Genomic DNA, 18491 nt, shown 5'->3' with positions numbered 1-18491 from the left:
ACTGTCTCAAGAGAGACAAATCTTGTTTTAAGAAAAACAATCATGAGTGAAATAAATCTTCTTTCGAGTAAAACAGTCCCAAGTGAGACAAAGTCTGTTTTAAAAAAGCAATCTCAAATGAGATAATCATCTGCATTAAATGACACTGTCTCAAGCGAGACAGAATTTATATTGGAAATGTCGAATCTGAAAATGAATGTCGATCTTTCTATCTGTCGAGTTGGTTGAAGTGTAGCTTCTTGCTGCTGAGCTAAACAACCGACATCAATCTGTAAAGGTTCTTTTGAATCGAGTATCCTTCGTCTTGAAGTCGAACTTGACTCTAAAGCTATAAAAATTATGTACGTGGAAATAAAATGATAGATATGATGCTCTAAAATGTATGCATAAGATGCATGTAACATGAATTTGTTATATTTTATCTCCTGAAAAAGGTCCGATAATTCGCATTAGGATGTTGAATCCCCAAAGATGCCTCAATATCCAAAAATGCCCCAATATTTGATGTTGAATCTCCAAAGATGCCCCAAATGTTCCTCATTTCTTGCTTCAGCATTGATTCTGAGCATGAGTTTTGTGTCTAAGAGTCACATGTCATTTACCAAGATCCACTCTAGAGAGACTGTCTTGTTTGAAAAAATTGTTTTTCTTTCTCTTTTAATATCAATTAAAAGAGTTTTGAAAAATGTTTGATCTAAAGTTTTGAAAATATTGTCACTTTCACGGTTTTACAATTGAGACAAATCATAAAACTAGAGTTCATCGGATATCAAAGAATTAATTACAATGTTAATCCTTCAATAAATTATAGCTATTTGACATGTGCCAAGATCAAAGCTATTTTTGGGAAATGGTCAAGCAAAGAAAGGATAAAAAGTCTCAGGTTATTGTGTTTGGTCAAAGGTTTGGCATTTTTGTTCATTTGATGCTAAATGGTTTGACATTTGATGCTCAAAGGTTTGATGGGGTAGCTTGCATGCTCATCTACTAGAAGTGTTCTCCGACTCCCAGCTTTTATGGTCACACTCGGATTGTGTGATGCCTTATCGAGGAATTTGTGTGATCGCCTCAGTTGCACAATTTTTATATTCGAGCCACCTTTTCAGGTTTTCAACTCGAACACTCCTTTGGTTTCAAGACGTTATTCAGGATTTACGTCTTGAACCCCCCTTTGTTATTTTTCTCTATCATACATTAATTACATTGTTTTTTGCAAACAAAGATTAATCCTGATGGGCGGGATGAAATCTGAAGATAGTCTCTCCTGTTTAGAAATCCATGTATGATTAGAAGGGACTTTTAAGGCACGTAATGTAGGCCAGGGTTCGTGGTTATGAAAGAAAAGGATAAATAGGCCCAAATAAGTGTTTCAGGGTATTGAACCAAGGATCAATTCATTCTGATGCCTTCAATCTTGCTCAAAATGTTTCTCTTTCTTGATGCTCTATGATCTTCGAGTGAAGTGATTCAGTGATTCGGGAATGATTGTGCTTGATCAATCTCAGTGTTTGAAGCTTGATGTGCCATTTGTCTTTAGAGAATCTTTGCATGTGCTTTTTGTCCCCTTTTCTCTTTTTGATCTTTGTTCTTTCTTTTTTTGTTCTTGTTTTTTCCTTTTTTTACTTCTTTTCTTTTTTTCTTTTTGCCCTTTTTGTTCTGATTGAATCATCGCACTTGGCATTTGGTTCACCTTTCAGTATCTCATCTGAATCAATGTCTTCACTCATGTGAGCAGATTTTTCTCTACCTTGCCCCCAGTGTTGAGGGTGATCCTTGGTTAGGGTTGAATCAGAAGAAAAAAAAATACTATAGGCTCAAAAGGGGATGCAAGGGATATATATTTTCTCCTGTTGTGAATGGATAAAGAAAGAAAGCCGTTCATCATTTCATACATGTAAGTCTTCACAGAAGAGGTATCCCCAGGGGGATAGATTTTCAGGATTAATTCTATTCACATGAAAACAGTGCAATTAATGCATGATAGAATTATTTCGAATGAATTATTTTTTCTGCTCCTTGCTCCCAACATGTCTCAATGTTCAGGCTCCTGGCGAGATGCCCCAAACTGTATCTTGGAAGAATGCTCATGTTCAAATGAACAACTCAATGCCTTGGGTTTTAATGGTAAAAAAAGTTAATTTTGAGTCTAAAAAGACAGTTGTGTGATCTTATTGACTCAAAGAAAGGTGTGGGTGTATCAAAAAGATAAAGGTAATGTTCAAGAATTTCAAATGGAGGTAATGTCAAAATTTGGTTTTTTGATAATGACAATGAGTTATTTTGGGTAAAGAATCAAGGTGTTTTATTCTAGGGTTTGAGACAGGGTAAGAAAGGTCTAATCTTGTCATATGTCAAAAATCTATAATTCTTGAATAATTAAAAGAATCCTCAATTCATTTAATATTCAAAGAACTAAAGATTAAAATTTGTTCAATTGCTCCACCTTAGAAAGTAACATGAATTCAATCGTTTAAAAGATGTGTTCAAACAAAATAATCCTCTAAGTGCAAATGGTATATGCCATGCCCCCTTCTTCGGCAAGCGCCTTACAATTTTCAGAAGAATGTTTGGGAATCCTTATGTGGCAACAACTTCAACATCGTAGCCCTTAGGAGATGGGTACTCTTTTCTCAGATCATCCTGGTAGGCTTAGTCCTACAATCAGCTGATCCAGCTCCCCCTGTACTGATTTCAGTTTTTCTTTAATTGTTAAAATTTGGCTTTCATGTGGTGTAATGTGGTTAAGACCACTTCATCGAATCCTCCGTGACTTAATTTCATGTTTATGAAAATGCTTAAAAATGTAGATGAAGATGCAAAAATGCAAGAATGCATGAAATGTTCGAGGCATTGATTCAAGAAATGTGCCTGTTATTATGAATAATCCTTATTGGGGACAAAAATGTTTTATCTTTTAAGAGACAAAAATATCCTGACAGCTTCTGACATGTTGACTAATCTTATGCTTTCGTCTTTCACCGGTTGAATAACCTGTCGAACTGCTCCGACCTCTCTGGATGAACCGTGAAAATGTTGAGTTGTTTTTCGTACTGGTCCAAGAAGTCTCGAATGATCGCATCTCGAGCATTTACTTTTGTTGAGCCTGTTCCCAACGAATTCGTCATTGGAGCCCTTAATTGATAGGAACTATGTGAAGTTCATTAATCTGTTTCTTGAATTCGCCAGCAATGGTCTCCAATTTCAGCTATCATTTTGTCATTGTCGTGTTCAAAGGGACTTCCAAGATACATAACCTTCATCCTGCCCCTGCAACCTCTGCCAGTCAGTTCTTCAAAGATAAGCTTTCATTGTGCTTGATGTAGACCCGGTTCATTCTGAGTCCTTTATAATGCAGCAGAGTGATATACTCTTCAATTGTGGGCACCACGTCTTCTGGATTGAATGTGACACATAGTCGCCTTGTAGACTATCCTCTGTATTTTCATCTCTTGTATTACAACACCTTTGTCCATGGATTCAGATTATTCGAGTTTTAACAAACACGTTTTAGTGGATCAATGACCTCTTTTGAATGATGTAAGTGATGAAAATAAAATAAAATAAAATAAAGCTGAAAAGAGTTAGTGAGGTGAAAAATAATAAAAAATGATCATAAAAATGAAAGTCCTACCCCACATGATATCTACCTCACATGCTTATTATTCCTACCTGAACATGATCTCTATCCCGCAAGTTGATTTTGAACAAGTCCTAATCGCATAAATTTCTAGTTCACATGCTTTGAACAGAAAGTAAAGTAGGAAATAATTCTGGCATCCTAGGGTTTGGAATGAGGTTTTGGGGTGGGCTCTAACTCCTTGTAGTCTCCCGGTTTAGGTTCTAAAAAAAAGGTACCCGAGTTATCCTTGCCGGTGCCCCCTTGGGCTTGCCAGACCCTTAGTCCTAAACCCATCACAGGCTTGTGTGGACTAAGTTAAACTCGGGAGGATACATTCCCTTATGCCCATACGGAGAATAAATTCACACGAAGGCATAAGGTATATGAATCCCGAAGGTTACTTGCTAGGCCCATACGGAGAATAAATTCACACGAAGGCGTCGCTTTCACCCCCACTTAAATAGGGTTTGGAGCTCGGGTATAGAGCCTTTAGATGAAAAAGTTTAGAAAGCTGAAATTATTAGAAAACAATCAGTACAACTATTTACTCAAAAATGTAATCAAATGTAAGTAATAAGGATCAAAATGTTACCTTAAAATTTAAACTTACCCTTTTCGTTAAAAAGACAACTGGAAATTACCTTAGCCTGACTCACTTATCTGTGTCCCCAGCGGAGTCGCCAAGCTGTCGTAACCGTCTTTCGGTTGGGCCCCGGAATTGGGCTTCGACTTAGGAAAATGGATTGGAGTCGCCACCGATTATTTATTTAAAAAAAATAGGTTAATCGGATACCTTATATCTTACCTGATCTGCGTCTTACCAAAGATATGTCGGATTCGGAAGTCGGTTACGGTCAAGGAAGGATTAGCACCCTTGAACCGCCCTTTCGGTACTACGTAATTTCCAGTTGTTTTTAATTAAGAAAATCGAAAGTTAAAATTTAAAGGTAACATATGATCCAAAATTACTTACCTCCAATCAATTTGAAAGAGTACCCTTAAAAAGTCGAGAAACGCGTTAAAGGAAAAAGGAAATAAGAGTAAATGAAATAAAGAAAATAGAAGGGAAAAAATAAAAAAAATGATGAAAAACTAAAAGATGAATAAAAATATAATTATTAAGTGCAAAATAATAATAATGATAATAAGTAGTAAAATAAAAAAAAACGCAATCACACCAAAAGAAAGTAAAAAAAGAAAGTCAAGGTTTGGTGAAGTATAACTGTCGGGAAGGAAAAAGACGATAAGGGGTAGGAACGTAGTTAATAAATGAGTGTGATGTATCCCTATAATATAGTAAGAATGAATAAACAAAAAAAACATTATGATATATATATATATATATATAATAAATATAATAACGAAAAAAAAATAATTTAATAAAGTAAAATAATAATAATGTAATATAATATAAATACATGAAAACAAAAAATAAAGAAGTATAAAATATAAAAATATAATTAAATGTATATATGCATATGTTTAAAAAAAGTAAAAATAAAAAATAAAATACAATAAAAAATATACATATAATGATAATAATAGTAGCAAAAGAGAAAAATATATTTATATACGTTAATAGTAAAATAATAATAGTAGCAAAAGAGAAAAATATATTTATATACGTTAATAGTAAAATAATAATAAATATAATAGTTATAAATATATATATATATATATGATAACTTTAAAAAACATTAAAATAATATTAGAATAAAAATAATTAATATATATATACTTAATAATACGAATTATCAAAAAGAAATAAATAAAAATATGAAAATAATACATAAGGGACCGTTCATCGGCGACAAACCTCGAAAAAAAATTGATTTTTAAAATCCTTTCCTTCCCTCGTTTTAAATATTCTAGTATTTTTCCAAAACGGCCTCGGAGTTGTGTAGATCTAAAAGAAAAGTTTCGAACGACAACCCCTTTTCCTCGGCCAAAACTATTTTTTTTTCAAGCACAAATACGAATAACAACACATGCAAGTGAAGAAAAGAATGCGAAAGGTAAAAGCTTTCACCTTTTATTGCTCCTGAATTGTTTACAATAGCTTCAAAACAATCTATTTGCTCGTATTTTTTTCTGGTAATTTCGTATGCCCATCGTGTGTTACAATAGTGAGTTACAATGGCTATTTATAGTGCTTGTGGATCATATCTTTAGGAGTTTAAATCATAGTAGAACTCTATCCTATTTTTTGAATCCTAGCAAAATTCTATCCTATCTTTAGGAGTTTGAATTCTAGTAGGACGAAAAAGTGTGTTGACAATATGATTATCAGGAGAAGCCATTGACAATGCCTAAGCTTATTCTATTATCCATAAGATCAACGGATAGCCAAAAATCTTCAAGACCCTGGGCTGGAATAACATATGTAGCTTTTATCAATAGCAGCTAACCCCAACTTCCCTTGCTTCTACTGTAACCAAGTTTTACGTAGGGGAATAACATATGAACATGATTATCATTGTTTTACGTAAGGGATAATAATAAAATCCTAAAATTAATTATAGGACATTGTTACAAGTACACTTTGATATAAATCAGAATCATGTAATTTACTGTCTTATTCTTGAAATCGGTCATTTTGCATTATAAGAAAACGGAAAAATAACATTTGAAGAAGAAAAAAAAACAAATTCAATAATTAGATATTGTTTTTGAAACCATTAGAATAATAATTTTATTATTATATTGGAAATTTCATTTTTAATAATATTATTATTATCTATTATTTATTAAAATGTCTTTTATAATTTATTTAAATATATAACTAATTTCTACCACAGCTTAAATTAAATATTATTGTTAATTATGGTATATTTATCCAACTGTTAATTTATAATTTTCAGGTGAATTCCCTCCAAATTTATTTTATTTTTTTCTTAAAAGAATCTTTTTCAATCCCAACCATCGATTGAGTGTTGTTTATCTAAGATTTTTAAATATTAAATATTTATTAAATTATTTAAAGTTAACCAAGTCAATAAAGTATATTAATTTGAAGATTAAAATTATTATTATTATTATTTCATATAACGTTACTATTTTTCTCAAATTTTAATAATCGGTGATTAAAATAAAAATAATTACATAAATAAAATAAGTGACCAAAATAGAAAATTGATAATAGTTTAGTGACCAATAGGACAGTTTACTCTAGATACTAAGGCAAATAAAAACCCTAACCCCCCTCTCCCATCTTCCTTTGCATTTATTCCCAAGCATCAACCTTTCGAATCTCTGTCGATACTAAGCTAGTAATCTTAGCTCTTATCGATCTGCTGCAAAGGAGGTTTGACTGATTGTTTTTGAATCCTTTAATTCATCTTTTCGTTAATTTTTTTCTAATTTGAAATCTTTGAAGCTCCATATTTGTCGAATCTACCTGCGAATTCAGGTTAGTAATGATCCAAAAAATTTGATAATTTACACCAAATTGCTGTAACATCATTTTTGAAAGTTTTGATTTTGGTGGTAATGTATTAGAGGATGACTTTGCTTAGACCTGTATTTGTTGTTGCATCTGTTTTTCTTCTTCAAAATCTAAGATTCATATATCTTCTTCAAAATCTAAGATTCATATATCTTCGTCATGGTTCCTGGGTTTTGTTTCCATGCTCCCAAATTATTTAGTCAGACACCATATTCATAGGATTTTTAAGTTTCGGTTAATTAAAATTTGAAAATGTTCCAATCGGCAGAAGATTTGGTAATGATTTCTGGTGATTCATGCCTTCTGTAATTCATACTGTTGCGGTAATGACTGTGGGGCCTTCGTCTTTAATCAGGCTATTGTTCATCAGGGGATCATATTGTTTGTGATTCAAAAGAAGTGAGATTTTATCAGAAAATCTGTTAATGGGAACTGAAGAGACAAAGGACCCCCTGAAAGGGGTTGATTGGAAAGCAATTGGTAGTGAGCTGCAGAAGGACCCTAGTGCTGGTGCTAAATCAGCTGTAAAGAAGCGGCTTCCAAAGAAGATTAGGCAAATTCCTGATTGTTATTTCCTTCCTCGGATGTCCGTTCCTTCTGCCATTGCCTTCTATGGAGCGTGTATTGCCGGCGGCATTGGTGCTGGAATGCTACTCGAGGTCTGGATAAACAAGAAAATTAAAGGTACACACACTAAGATTTCTATCTTCTTCCTTTCTTGAACTTGAACAAGTGAGAAAGGCATTAAGCTTCAGCCCTTTGAACTTATATTTATTTTTATCATCATCTTAACATATCCAAAACTTGGTTGCTTGTTTAAATGAGACAGGTCTAGAGAAGAATTGCACGGCTTAAAACAGTCTCCAAGGACTGAGGCTGTCGTGGAACTCTTTTGTTCAATACTATAGGGAAAAATATGTGCTAGAGAATTAGGAAATAGAAAGGATGAAACATTATCTTACATTTTCCTAAAAGACATGAGACAAAGGGAAATGTTGTCTCGTCTGGCTCGCCTCTCGTATCATGGGGCATATGAAGGTTGTTCATGGAAGTCAACAAAATCTTGTTCAATATTATAGGGAAATATATGATGAGAACTAGGAAATAGAAAGGATAAAACATTATCTTACATTTTCCTAAAAGACTTGAGACATCGGGAAACATTGCCCGGTCTGGCTCACTCCTCGTATCATGGGTTTACGAAGGGTGTTAATGGAAGTCAACAATATCTTCTATTGTGGTGGGGAGCTTTGTGTTTATGCTAGTAGGTTCATGAGACATGAATTTTGGTTTGCATAAACATGCATGTCCGGTTTGAGGTAGAGCTTATAGCTAACTTGCGGTTTTTTCGCAGAGGACGGAGGTGTAATATGGGAATTTGACAAATAATGCTTAATATCATTAGAAGAGATACTCATCTTCCCCATGGTGAGTTGGAACACGGCAGTCATTTTTGCCCGAATGTTGATATGCAAACAGGGTTACTTATCTATTTTATTCTCAATTAACAGCGAATATAACTCTTTCAAGTAAAACGATTAATTTTAGATATTATAATATATGATTATTTTAAATTTTCTTTTTTGGAATAAGCAATTAGAGTAATATAATACTTCTTCGTAATGTTTTAAAATTATAAGTAAATTATACTAATGGTCAGCAATTATTATCACTTTAATACTTTGGTTATCTACTTTTTTTATATATAAAATCGTCGCTAATGTTATAGTTATTTTTTATTTTGATTACTAAATGTGTTTTTTGTTAAAATTTAATAAAGATAAGTGACATGACATGATCTAATCTCTAAAACTTATAAAATTTTTAAAATTTATATCATTTTAAGAAAAATATGAAATGGGCTTAAAAGGATATTAAACTTACCTAACAACCAATTGGTATAGTGAGACAAGATGTTATATCTTTAAAAAAGGGTCAGACATTCGAATTTTGACGATTGTAAATGGAGCAAACTAGGTTAAGAGAGTCATACTTGCCTATGCAATATTTGATCTAGATTAATTGATCGTTAGATCGAATACCTAATCTAATCACCCTTGCCTCTGCAATATCGATGATTATAAAAAATTTAAAATTAAGATAATTTTATATTATATATAAAATCAATATATTAAGATTTCCAATCTAATCAATAATTTTTGAAATGTTATATTGTATATAAACATATTTCTATGTATAATTGAGGTATATTTTATTAAATATAATTTTTAAAAATACTAATAAAATCCGAATCAATTTGTATCTATAATTTGACAATAATTAACCAATTATTATCGGTTTGTAAAAGTCTCAATCCTTAATTGTTAACAGTCATTTTTTACAATTCGATTAACTGAATTATTTAGCTTTAACATTTCGATTAACTGAACTATTTAACCTTAACAATTCAATTAATTAACATGTAAAATATAATAATTATACCAATTAACAATTTCAATTAACGATTACAAATTAATCTGGACACACCGGCGTCTAATGCTTTTTTTTTAAAATATAGACTAAGAGTAACGTTGAATTAAAAGGCTATAGCACCAGAAAGCCCTTAATCGACAATCTTTTACCTGCATTGCTGTTAATGTTTATGAAATTCAAACATGCATGGTTATTACTACAGTATGCAGTAGGCTGGGCTATGATAGTTATGTTCTGTTGACATTTCATGTAATGATCATTGTTTTATATATCTTACAGAATGCGCTTGTGGATTATATTTGACAATAGATTTTAACTTTTGGTTGATGATGACCATGAGTTGTGGCATGGTCCCCAATGATGTTCCCTGGTATTCAACAATACATGCATTCGGAAAACAAAGGCCACTACAGCCATTTTCATCAAGATATAAAACACAATAAAAACAATATGTAAACCGGTTTGATCAAACAGTTAAACATACAGAAACATCAACAGCTGACCGGGCTCAAACGGCAGGGCAGTTCCTCATCTGATCTCGCAGCAAAACTTGGACATAACCATGTTCACAACAATGCATTTGGAAAAAGAACTTCAATGGCCTTTATAAAATATATGCGGTCACGGATTGATCGCAGATAAAATCTGATAACAGAGAAAACAATAGCAGGTTCAACTTTGCATGTTAACAAGTCCTGATCAGCCACTATCTGCTATTCATATGGAAAGCCAACAGGAGAACAACATAAGAATATTGTTAAAGTAGACCTGAAGGATTGCACTAGTTGAAGATAGTATAATACCTTATCACTAAAAATGCGAAAGACATCCACTCCCATAGCTTTGTCGAGTTCCTAATAAAAAGCCAAAAACAGAATTATAAGGCACACGAACTTCATCAACAAAAACGAATCTCGGTTTTTAAAGTAGGAATAACAACACTGAAATTCAATGCGTCTGGGGAGCTATCAATATTAGAGATAAGTTTTCGAAGATGTTCATCCTTCAAGGCTTCACGGACTTCATCGGAAGAAGCTGCAAGAGAACATGGTAGATTTAGTGTGAAGGAGTTTAATCAGCTTTGGCATCAAGACAGTTTTATCTAAAGGTTCTCTGGCTCTAACATAATAATATAGATCCAGATAGCATTTGATCATACAAACTAGTTATCTTAAACTGGATATCATTCAAGCTTCTATTTTACATCTCAATCTAGGGCAGAACAACACCCAGATAATCCATTAGCTGATGTGGAAAAACTTTTTGGGGCAAGATCCCAGATGTAAAAACTCTGCGCAGACCAAATCCAGCTAAAAGCAACGCATTCGGCCTACTATGAAGTGCAAAAATTGTTCTACTACAAGCTAACCACAATGCCTTTTAATGCATTATGACCATTAAATCGTCTATAATCACCATCAAAATTTTGAAATCGGTAATAACTTTTCGGTATTTCTCCCATGAATATTTCGAATTCTGGTAGAAAACACAGTTTCTACCGGGAATTTCAATTTATTCAGCCTTTTTCGTGTTCTTTTATTTAAAAGTTAATTATGAGTCTTATTAGCTTTCCATCATACTTTTTGCATTTTTTGGCACTCGAAGATCTCAATTGTGTTGGCAACTATCAACAAGATGTTAGTGGATACTGAGTGGATATTTCTGTTGAAATAGAGAGAAGAGTAAAGAGAAACAATGGCTTGAGTTTTCCATTGATTAAGAGTGAATATATATACACAAAATTGGACACATAGAAATAGGAAACTAGCCTAGAGTTAGGGGATTACAACTAATTACAAGGCATAGAAATAGGAGACTAGCCTAGAGTTAGGGGATTACAACTAATTACAAGAATATTATAATTGATTACAATAATTTAAAATATAGATAAAATCTATTATAATTAATTCTCTAATATGCCCCCTCAAGATGGAGCTCCGGAGGAGACACCAATCTTGACCCTTAAATCTTGGAATCGGCTTCGTGGAAGCGGTTTGGTAAGAGCGTCGGCAAGTTGATCTGCTGAGGAAACATGAGTAACACGAAGAGCACCTGATTGAACTTGACCCCGAATAAAGTGATAGTCAAGTGCCACATGTTTCATGCGCGAATGAAAGACTGGATTAGAACAGAGATAGGTGGCACCAACATTGTCGCAGTAGATAACAGGCGGTGTAGAAAGAGTGATGCCAAGTTCTGTGAGAAGGGAACAAATCCAATTGAGTTCAGAAGTAGTAGCGGCAACTGATCGATACTCAGCCTCCGTGGAGGATCGAGCAACTGTACGTTGTTTCTTGGATGACCAAGAAATAGGATGACGACCAAGATAGACAATATAGGCACTCGTTGAGGTATAATCATCTTTGTTTCCAGCCCAATCAGCATCTGAGAATGCATGAAGGGAAAGTGGATTTGCCTTGTGAAGGAATAATCCATGAGTTAATGTGCCACATAGATATCGAAGCAGTCGTTTTGCAGCATTCCAATGTTCAGACGTCGGGCGATGCATGAATTGAGAAAGCTTGTTGACAGCATATGCTATGTCTGGGCGAGTGAGGCAAAGATACTGTAGACTGCCAACAATTGTTCTATATTCTGTGCAGTCAGTTAGAGCTGTACCTGAATGAAGTGTAAGATTTCCATCTGTAACAAGTGGTGTAGCAACAGGTTTTGCACCAATCATTTTTGTCCGGGCAAGAAGATCAGTGATGTAGCGCCTTTGAGTAAGCAGCAGACCGGATGGAGTAGTTAGAACCTCAATGCCGAGAAAATAAGACAATGTGCCAAGATCCTTGATTGAAAATCTTTGTGCCATGAGGTCAATGTAGCGCTGAATAATATTGGTGTTGGTGCCTGTGATAATAATGTCATCCACATAAACAAGTAGATATATAGTAGTGTCACCTGAGTGAAGAATGAATAGGGAAGTGTCTGCTTGAGAGTTTGTGAACCCAGACTCAATGAGGAATTGGTGAAGTTCAAGGTACCAAGCCCGTGGGGCCTGCTTGAGTCCATATATTGCCTTCTTTAGTTTGCATACATGTGTTGGATTGTCTTTATCAACAAATCCTGGAGGCTGGGCCATGTAGACATCTTCGGAAAGATGGCCCTGAAGAAAGGCATTATTAACATCCAATTGTCGCAATTGCCAACCTCTACTGACTGCCAGGCTTAGAACAAGTCGTATTGTTGTCGGCTTGACAACCGGACTAAAGGTGTCATGATAATCCACTCCAGGTATTTGATGAAAGCCTTTTGCAACTAATCTAGCTTTGTACCTGTCAATAGAACCATTAGGAAGCCGTTTAATACGAAAGACCCACTTACATCCAATAAGATTCTGCAGAGAAGTAGATGGAACAAGCTCCCAAGTTCCATTCCGAACAAGAGCATCAAACTCATCATTCATAGCTTGTCTCCATTTGGGATCTTTTAGGGCTTGAGAAACAGTATGAGGCTCAATGTCTGATGGTTGAGAAATGATAGCAGTGAGGTTTATTTTGGTTAGGGGTTTATGGATGTTGTTTTTCGATCTAGTGGTCATGGGATGGGTATTTTGATGGGTGGGTTGCGCTATGATTGAAGCAGAAGAGGTCTCAGAATTGTGTGGTTCTAGTGGTAAATGGTCGACGATGGTTTCTTGGCGATTAACCGAGCTGTGTTCGGGTAAAGGGAGGTCTATGGATAGGGATCGACGGTCGACTGATGAGGAAGGGCAGTGGTCTGTTTGGGTATTTTGTGACGGATGTTGACATGAGGAATCCCTTTGTGGAGGCGTATTGAGTGAGCCACTTGAAATTGGTAAAATTTGGACCGGGGGAAGCCATTTGGAAATGATCTCTGGGGTGGGACGCGCTAGATGGATTTGGTGAGTGCTAAAGGGAAATGAGTTTTCAAGAAATTTGACATGACGAGAAATGTATATTTTAGAAGTGGATAGAGCGAGACAGATATATGCACTTTGTGTTAAAGAGTAGCCAAGAAAAACACAAGGAGTGGAACGAGAGTCAAGTTTGTGCTGAGAATAAGGACGAAGCCACGGATAACATAAGCAACCAAACACCCGAAGTTTAGTGTAGTTGGGTTGAGACTCAAAGAGTTTCTCAAAAGGAGATGAAAAATGTAGTGTGGGTGTGGGCATACGGTTGATGAGATATACAGCAGTGGCAAAGGCATAAGTCCAATAAGTTAAAGGCATTGATGCATGAGTAAGGAGAGATAGACCAGTTTCAACAATATGTCGATGACGTCGTTCAGAAAAACCATTATGCTCTGGTGTATGGGGTGGTGTAGTAAGATGTGATATACCATTGGTGGAGAGAAAACGATCAAGGGCTTGATATTCACCACCATTATCTGAATAGAGGGTAATAATTCGGTGTTTAAATTGGTTTTCGACTAATGCCTTGAAACGTACAAAGACGTCATGCACATGAGATTTTCGTTTAAGGGGATAATACCAAATATATCGTGTATAATGATCAACAAAAATAACATAGTATTGAAAACCATCAACAGAATAAACAGGAGAGGTCCAGACATCAGAAAAGATAAGTTCAAGCGGGTGAGATGAAGTTAAGGTAGAAGAAGAAAATGGAATTTTATGACTTTTATTGCATGAACATGCATTGCAATGTGTGAAGGAGGATAACGGACTAGACAATGGTAAAGGAAATTTGGAAACAATATTTTTCATAATAGTAAATGACGGATGACCTAGTCTAGAGTGCCACTCGGACGAAGTGGTCTTGACACTGGAAAATGCAAGCAATGGTGAAGAGGAAAGTGAAGGGGATGTAGTCGGCCACTCATATACGCCATCCTTAGGTTCACCCATCAAAAGGATTGTCCCCGTGTTTAGATCCTTCACCTGAAAAGCAGAGGGTGAGAATTCAACAGAAACATGGTTATGAGTGCAAAATTGATAAATCGAAATTAAGTTCTTTTTCATGGAAGGGACACAAAGGACATTTTGTAAAGTAAAGGTGCGAGAGGAAGTTGGTATGGTGGTAGAACCAGTATGGGTTATGTGAAGGGCCGATCCATCGCCAATCATGACATCATCAGATCCTTGGTACGAGCTATGAAGAGAGAGATTGCTCAAGTCAGACGTAACATGGTGAGATGCTCCACTATCCAGCAGCCAAGTAGGTGTAGTGTTGTTGCCCAGAATAGTATGATTGGCTCGTGGTTGCCAGGGTGTGGAAGGGCGATATCCCTGAGAGCCTTGAGGACGAGATGCTGGTGATTGTTGATTATTGACAAGCCGAAACATCGGGCATCGTTTGGCAGTGTGTCCTTGAGTGCCGCATGCTTGACAACGACCCAAATAAGGTTTGGGTTGGCGTTGATCATGAGGAGAAAGTATAGTGGTAGGGCCTGATTGTTGTGAATTGGTGGCTGGTGGACGCCAATTTGGACGATTCCGAAAAGCCGTGGGATTTGCCGTGGCTGGTAGTGATAGGGAAGGTGGTTGAGCGGTCTGAAGAGATGTTTCTTTGTTGAGAAGTTTCTCATGAAGTTCAGCAAAAGAAATTGACGTGTCACGGGCATTAATGGCATCAATGACAGATTTATACTCATCACTTAGTCCTTCTAGAACCCGATCAATAAGATCCTCATCATCAATTGGCTTCCCTAGAAGAGCAAGTTCATCGGCACGAGTCTTTATCGCTTGCATGTATTCACTAATTGATTTTGAGCCCTTGTTACACCGCTTTAATTGTTCCTTCAATTGTTTAATATGACCACGAGATGGTTTGGCGTAGGTATTAGCTAAGGTTTGCCATGCATCAAGGGAAGTGGTGGTGCGGGCAATAAGCGGTTGCAATGAAACGGAGATGGCACCAAGGAGAGCGCTAAAAAGGAGACGATCCTGACGCTTCCAGGTTGTGTACGCCAGATTTGGAGATGTAACACCATTGACGGTGATGGTGGGTTGTGGTGGAGTTTGAGTGCCATCAATAAAGTGATGAAGATCATAACCTTCAAGAAGAGATTGGATTTGAAGGCTCCATGTGAGATAATTGGTGGATGACAATTTGGTGATATTGGAGAGATTTATTGTAAGGAGAGGATGTTGAGGATCTTGAGAATTTTGGATAGTAATAGGATCGTTGGTGGAAGAGGAAGTCGTATGGGAAGCCATTGAAGGGACTAGTGGCGTAGTTTTAGATATATGTATATGAAGGATCGTGGTGTTTTTGAACCAAAAAAAAAGGAGAAGAAAATATGCTCAGGAAGATTAGGCTCGTGATACCATGTTGAAATAGAGAGAAGAGTAAAGAGAAACAATGGCTTGAGTTTTCCATTGATTAAGAGTGAATATATATACACAAAATTGGACACATAGAAATAGGAAACTAGCCTAGAGTTAGGGGATTACAACTAATTACAAGGCATAGAAATAGGAGACTAGCCTAGAGTTAGGGGATTACAACTAATTACAAGAATATTATAATTGATTACAATAATTTAAAATATAGATAAAATCTATTATAATTAATTCTCTAATAATTTCCCCTTTTTCCGAACATACTGCCCACCACTGTAACGCAGTTTTCAAATAAAATATCTGAGCTAGGATTAGATTTTGAAGGAAAAAAATACCAATAGCCTGCATCTGCATTATTTGTAGCACTTCACTTGGGTCATCAACTTCTAGTTTCCTTTCCACTTGAAATCCTGGATTAGCACCTAATAGATACGAAACAAACACCACTTGAGCTTTTGAAGGTTCCAGCAAAAGAAGAGGTAAATAACAAAAAGCATTTTGTTTTAAAAGCAAATGTAACTTTCATTGATGAAATGTCTTGATGTTTTTAAAGAGATGTTACGACATATAGAAATTCATAATATAGTGCATATGAAAAGGAAATTTGAATACAGTTCAAACGTTGTAGCAGACACCTCAATAGGAGAATGATTCATCAAAAAGTTTTTTTTTATAAATAAAATGTCTGAAAAACTGAAAATAAGAACATATCTAATGATAAACAAAAAACACATTATTTGAATTTTCAAACTAAGGATTTCGATCATTAAAAACATGCAACTGCATAACAGAGTTCTTACTGGCTCTTCCTTCAGATAAATCTGGCTTGACACTGGGGGTCACAGCATTGATGGTGGACTCTGGCTTGACACTACTTGTTACAGCATTATTAACAGACTCTGAGTTCACATTAGAGGTTCCTGCAGAATTCAGACACTCACAAGAGTTCTATATTAGGCCACTGTGTGACCACAGAGCAAAGGCCAACTCCAGCTAGGAACCATAATCTTTTCTTTTAATGCTGGCTTCCGGAAATAGACCCCTTAGCTATATAATTTTCTGGTTGAACCGAACTTGAGTTGAAATACATATCACTTATATTTGCAGTTGGTTTCCAAATACATAAAGCTTGGTATGGATTACCGAACAGACCAGAAAAGGCCATTTTCTATTATTTGATATTACCAAAGCAAAAGAAGAATTCTGAATTTATCACTTCATAGGAGTTCATAGCAAAAGAAGAAAATCAAGTCCAAGGCCACAACCTTATATGAACTAAGTTCGTACCTCTCAAAATGTGCCAATACATAAAAGGGATATATTTAGAACATCAAATAGATTAAAAACACAAGCATCCTTGATTAAAAAGAGAAGCACGGTATTGAGTGAGAAACATCCAGTTGAGGCGAAGTTCTCACCAGACTTGTCCTGTGTGGATTCCGGTTTCACACAGGGAGTTTCTGCATCATTCATAAAAGCACATCAGTTCCAGTAAACCCAAATTTTCCTTCTAATCTTTATCTACAAAACACGAGGTCTAGCATCACTGTTTCATGTGTTTTAGGCAATACATATTGATGGAGCAAAATTCATGTATTTACCAACAAACATATAGAAATAAAGATGGGATAAAATAATTAACAGGAGCGACAAAAGAGAACTTTTTTGGTGGCATACCTTTATGTGTCTTGAAACATGGCATAGAACAACTGAAAAATGGAAAGAGAAAATTAAACAAACAAACCCTAATGATGAACAGTTATAAAGAAAGAGGAAAATGAAGAACTTACTAAGGAACAAGACAAGAGGGGCACTTGTACTTGGACTTAGCTTGATTGCAAACTTCACACTGCCGTGAAGGACCCCCCATTTTCCCCTTCTTCCTCTTCTGTTAAGGTCTCTCTCTCGTCTACTCTCCCGAATTTAAAGGTTTTTCTCTTTTATTTGTTAGAATCGCAGAAGTGTCGACCGACGCAAGTGGGGCTGTGCCTAGGTTTGAACTGTTGGAAAAGAATTGGTAAATTACATTACAGGTCGTTCATTTATTAATAATTTTGCAAATGGGTCTCTTAATTTCAAATGTTTAAAATAAAATCACTCATTTAATTAATTGTTATATTCGGTCATTGTGTTATTAAATTGCAAATGAAAGTCTAACTTGAAATATTTTAATCATTAAAATTTGGATTATTTTAAAAAATTATAATTAAATCATTCAAGACTAAAAATTAGGTTATGTGCCATATAAATTTTATTTGGTGGGTAAATCAAAAATTTTATTCTAAAATTCATCTTATCTCTTTATTTGATTCATCATATTAGGTTTATAATAATTTCTTTCAAACTTTGAATCACCCCAACAATATTCAAATTTCTTAAATCTCATTTTATATCATTCACTGTCGGAGGACCATTGCCTTCAAATATGATCTTCTTTTCACTAATGATGGCCCATTCATTATTCATATCATCAAATGAAAGCCCCCAATATTTGAAAAGCCCAAAACTCAAATAACGTATTTAGAACATAATTAATTGAGTGACTTGATTATGATATTTTAAAATGCAATGACCATTTATAAATTTACTAATAATAGAGTGACTTGTTGTGTGATTTACCTAAAAGTATAATTAAAAACATGTTCTAACATATTATGACATGATTGTCCTAATCTATTAAGTGAATCAATTGTAATTTTTAAAATAGGATGACTAATTTA

At 35.0% G+C, this 18491-nt stretch overlaps 2 protein-coding genes across 8 annotated transcripts; one reads left to right on the top strand and one right to left on the bottom strand.

The window, feature by feature from the left end:
• The first annotated feature begins 3840 nt into the window (after positions 1 to 3840).
• On the top strand, positions 3841 to 8559 carry LOC120183023. 4 transcript variants are annotated; one of them, XM_039187822.1, is made up of 4 exons: positions 3841 to 3851; positions 6886 to 6920; positions 7435 to 7748; positions 8419 to 8558. In XM_039187822.1, exons 3-4 carry the CDS (start codon positions 7490 to 7492, stop codon positions 8451 to 8453), a joined length of 294 nt encoding a protein of 97 aa, XP_039043753.1. In that variant the 5' UTR covers positions 3841 to 3851; positions 6886 to 6920; positions 7435 to 7489; the 3' UTR covers positions 8454 to 8558. The 4 variants fall into 4 exon arrangements, with proteins under 4 accessions (XP_039043753.1, XP_039043755.1, XP_039043754.1 ...); XM_039187824.1 differs by lacking the exon at positions 3841 to 3851 and having other exon boundaries at positions 6829 to 6923; positions 7420 to 7748; XM_039187823.1 differs by lacking the exon at positions 3841 to 3851 and having other exon boundaries at positions 6831 to 7028; positions 8419 to 8559.
• Positions 8560 to 9844: 1285 nt separating this feature from the next.
• LOC120183043 (zinc finger HIT domain-containing protein 3-like) lies at positions 9845 to 17724 on the bottom strand. Of its 4 annotated transcripts, none has more exons than XM_039187836.1 (8): positions 17562 to 17724; positions 17449 to 17480; positions 17190 to 17231; positions 16572 to 16691; positions 16107 to 16193; positions 10438 to 10532; positions 10301 to 10351; positions 9845 to 10210 (listed from the first exon to the last, which is right to left on the bottom strand). In XM_039187836.1, the coding sequence occupies exons 1-8, from the start codon at positions 17639 to 17641 to the stop codon at positions 10064 to 10066; spliced, it is 654 nt and encodes a 217-aa protein (XP_039043767.1). In that variant the 5' UTR covers positions 17642 to 17724; the 3' UTR covers positions 9845 to 10063. The 4 variants fall into 4 exon arrangements, with proteins under 4 accessions (XP_039043767.1, XP_039043768.1, XP_039043770.1 ...); XM_039187837.1 differs by having other exon boundaries at positions 9845 to 10207; XM_039187839.1 differs by having other exon boundaries at positions 9845 to 10142.
• Between the last annotated feature and the right edge of the window lie 767 nt (positions 17725 to 18491).

Source organism: Hibiscus syriacus, unplaced genomic scaffold (assembly GCF_006381635.1).
Source record: "Hibiscus syriacus cultivar Baekdansim isolate YM2019G1 unplaced genomic scaffold, ASM638163v2 tig00112738_pilon, whole genome shotgun sequence".
NCBI classification, from domain to species: domain Eukaryota; kingdom Viridiplantae; phylum Streptophyta; class Magnoliopsida; order Malvales; family Malvaceae; genus Hibiscus; species Hibiscus syriacus.
This window is presented reverse-complemented; position numbering and strand designations above follow the sequence as displayed.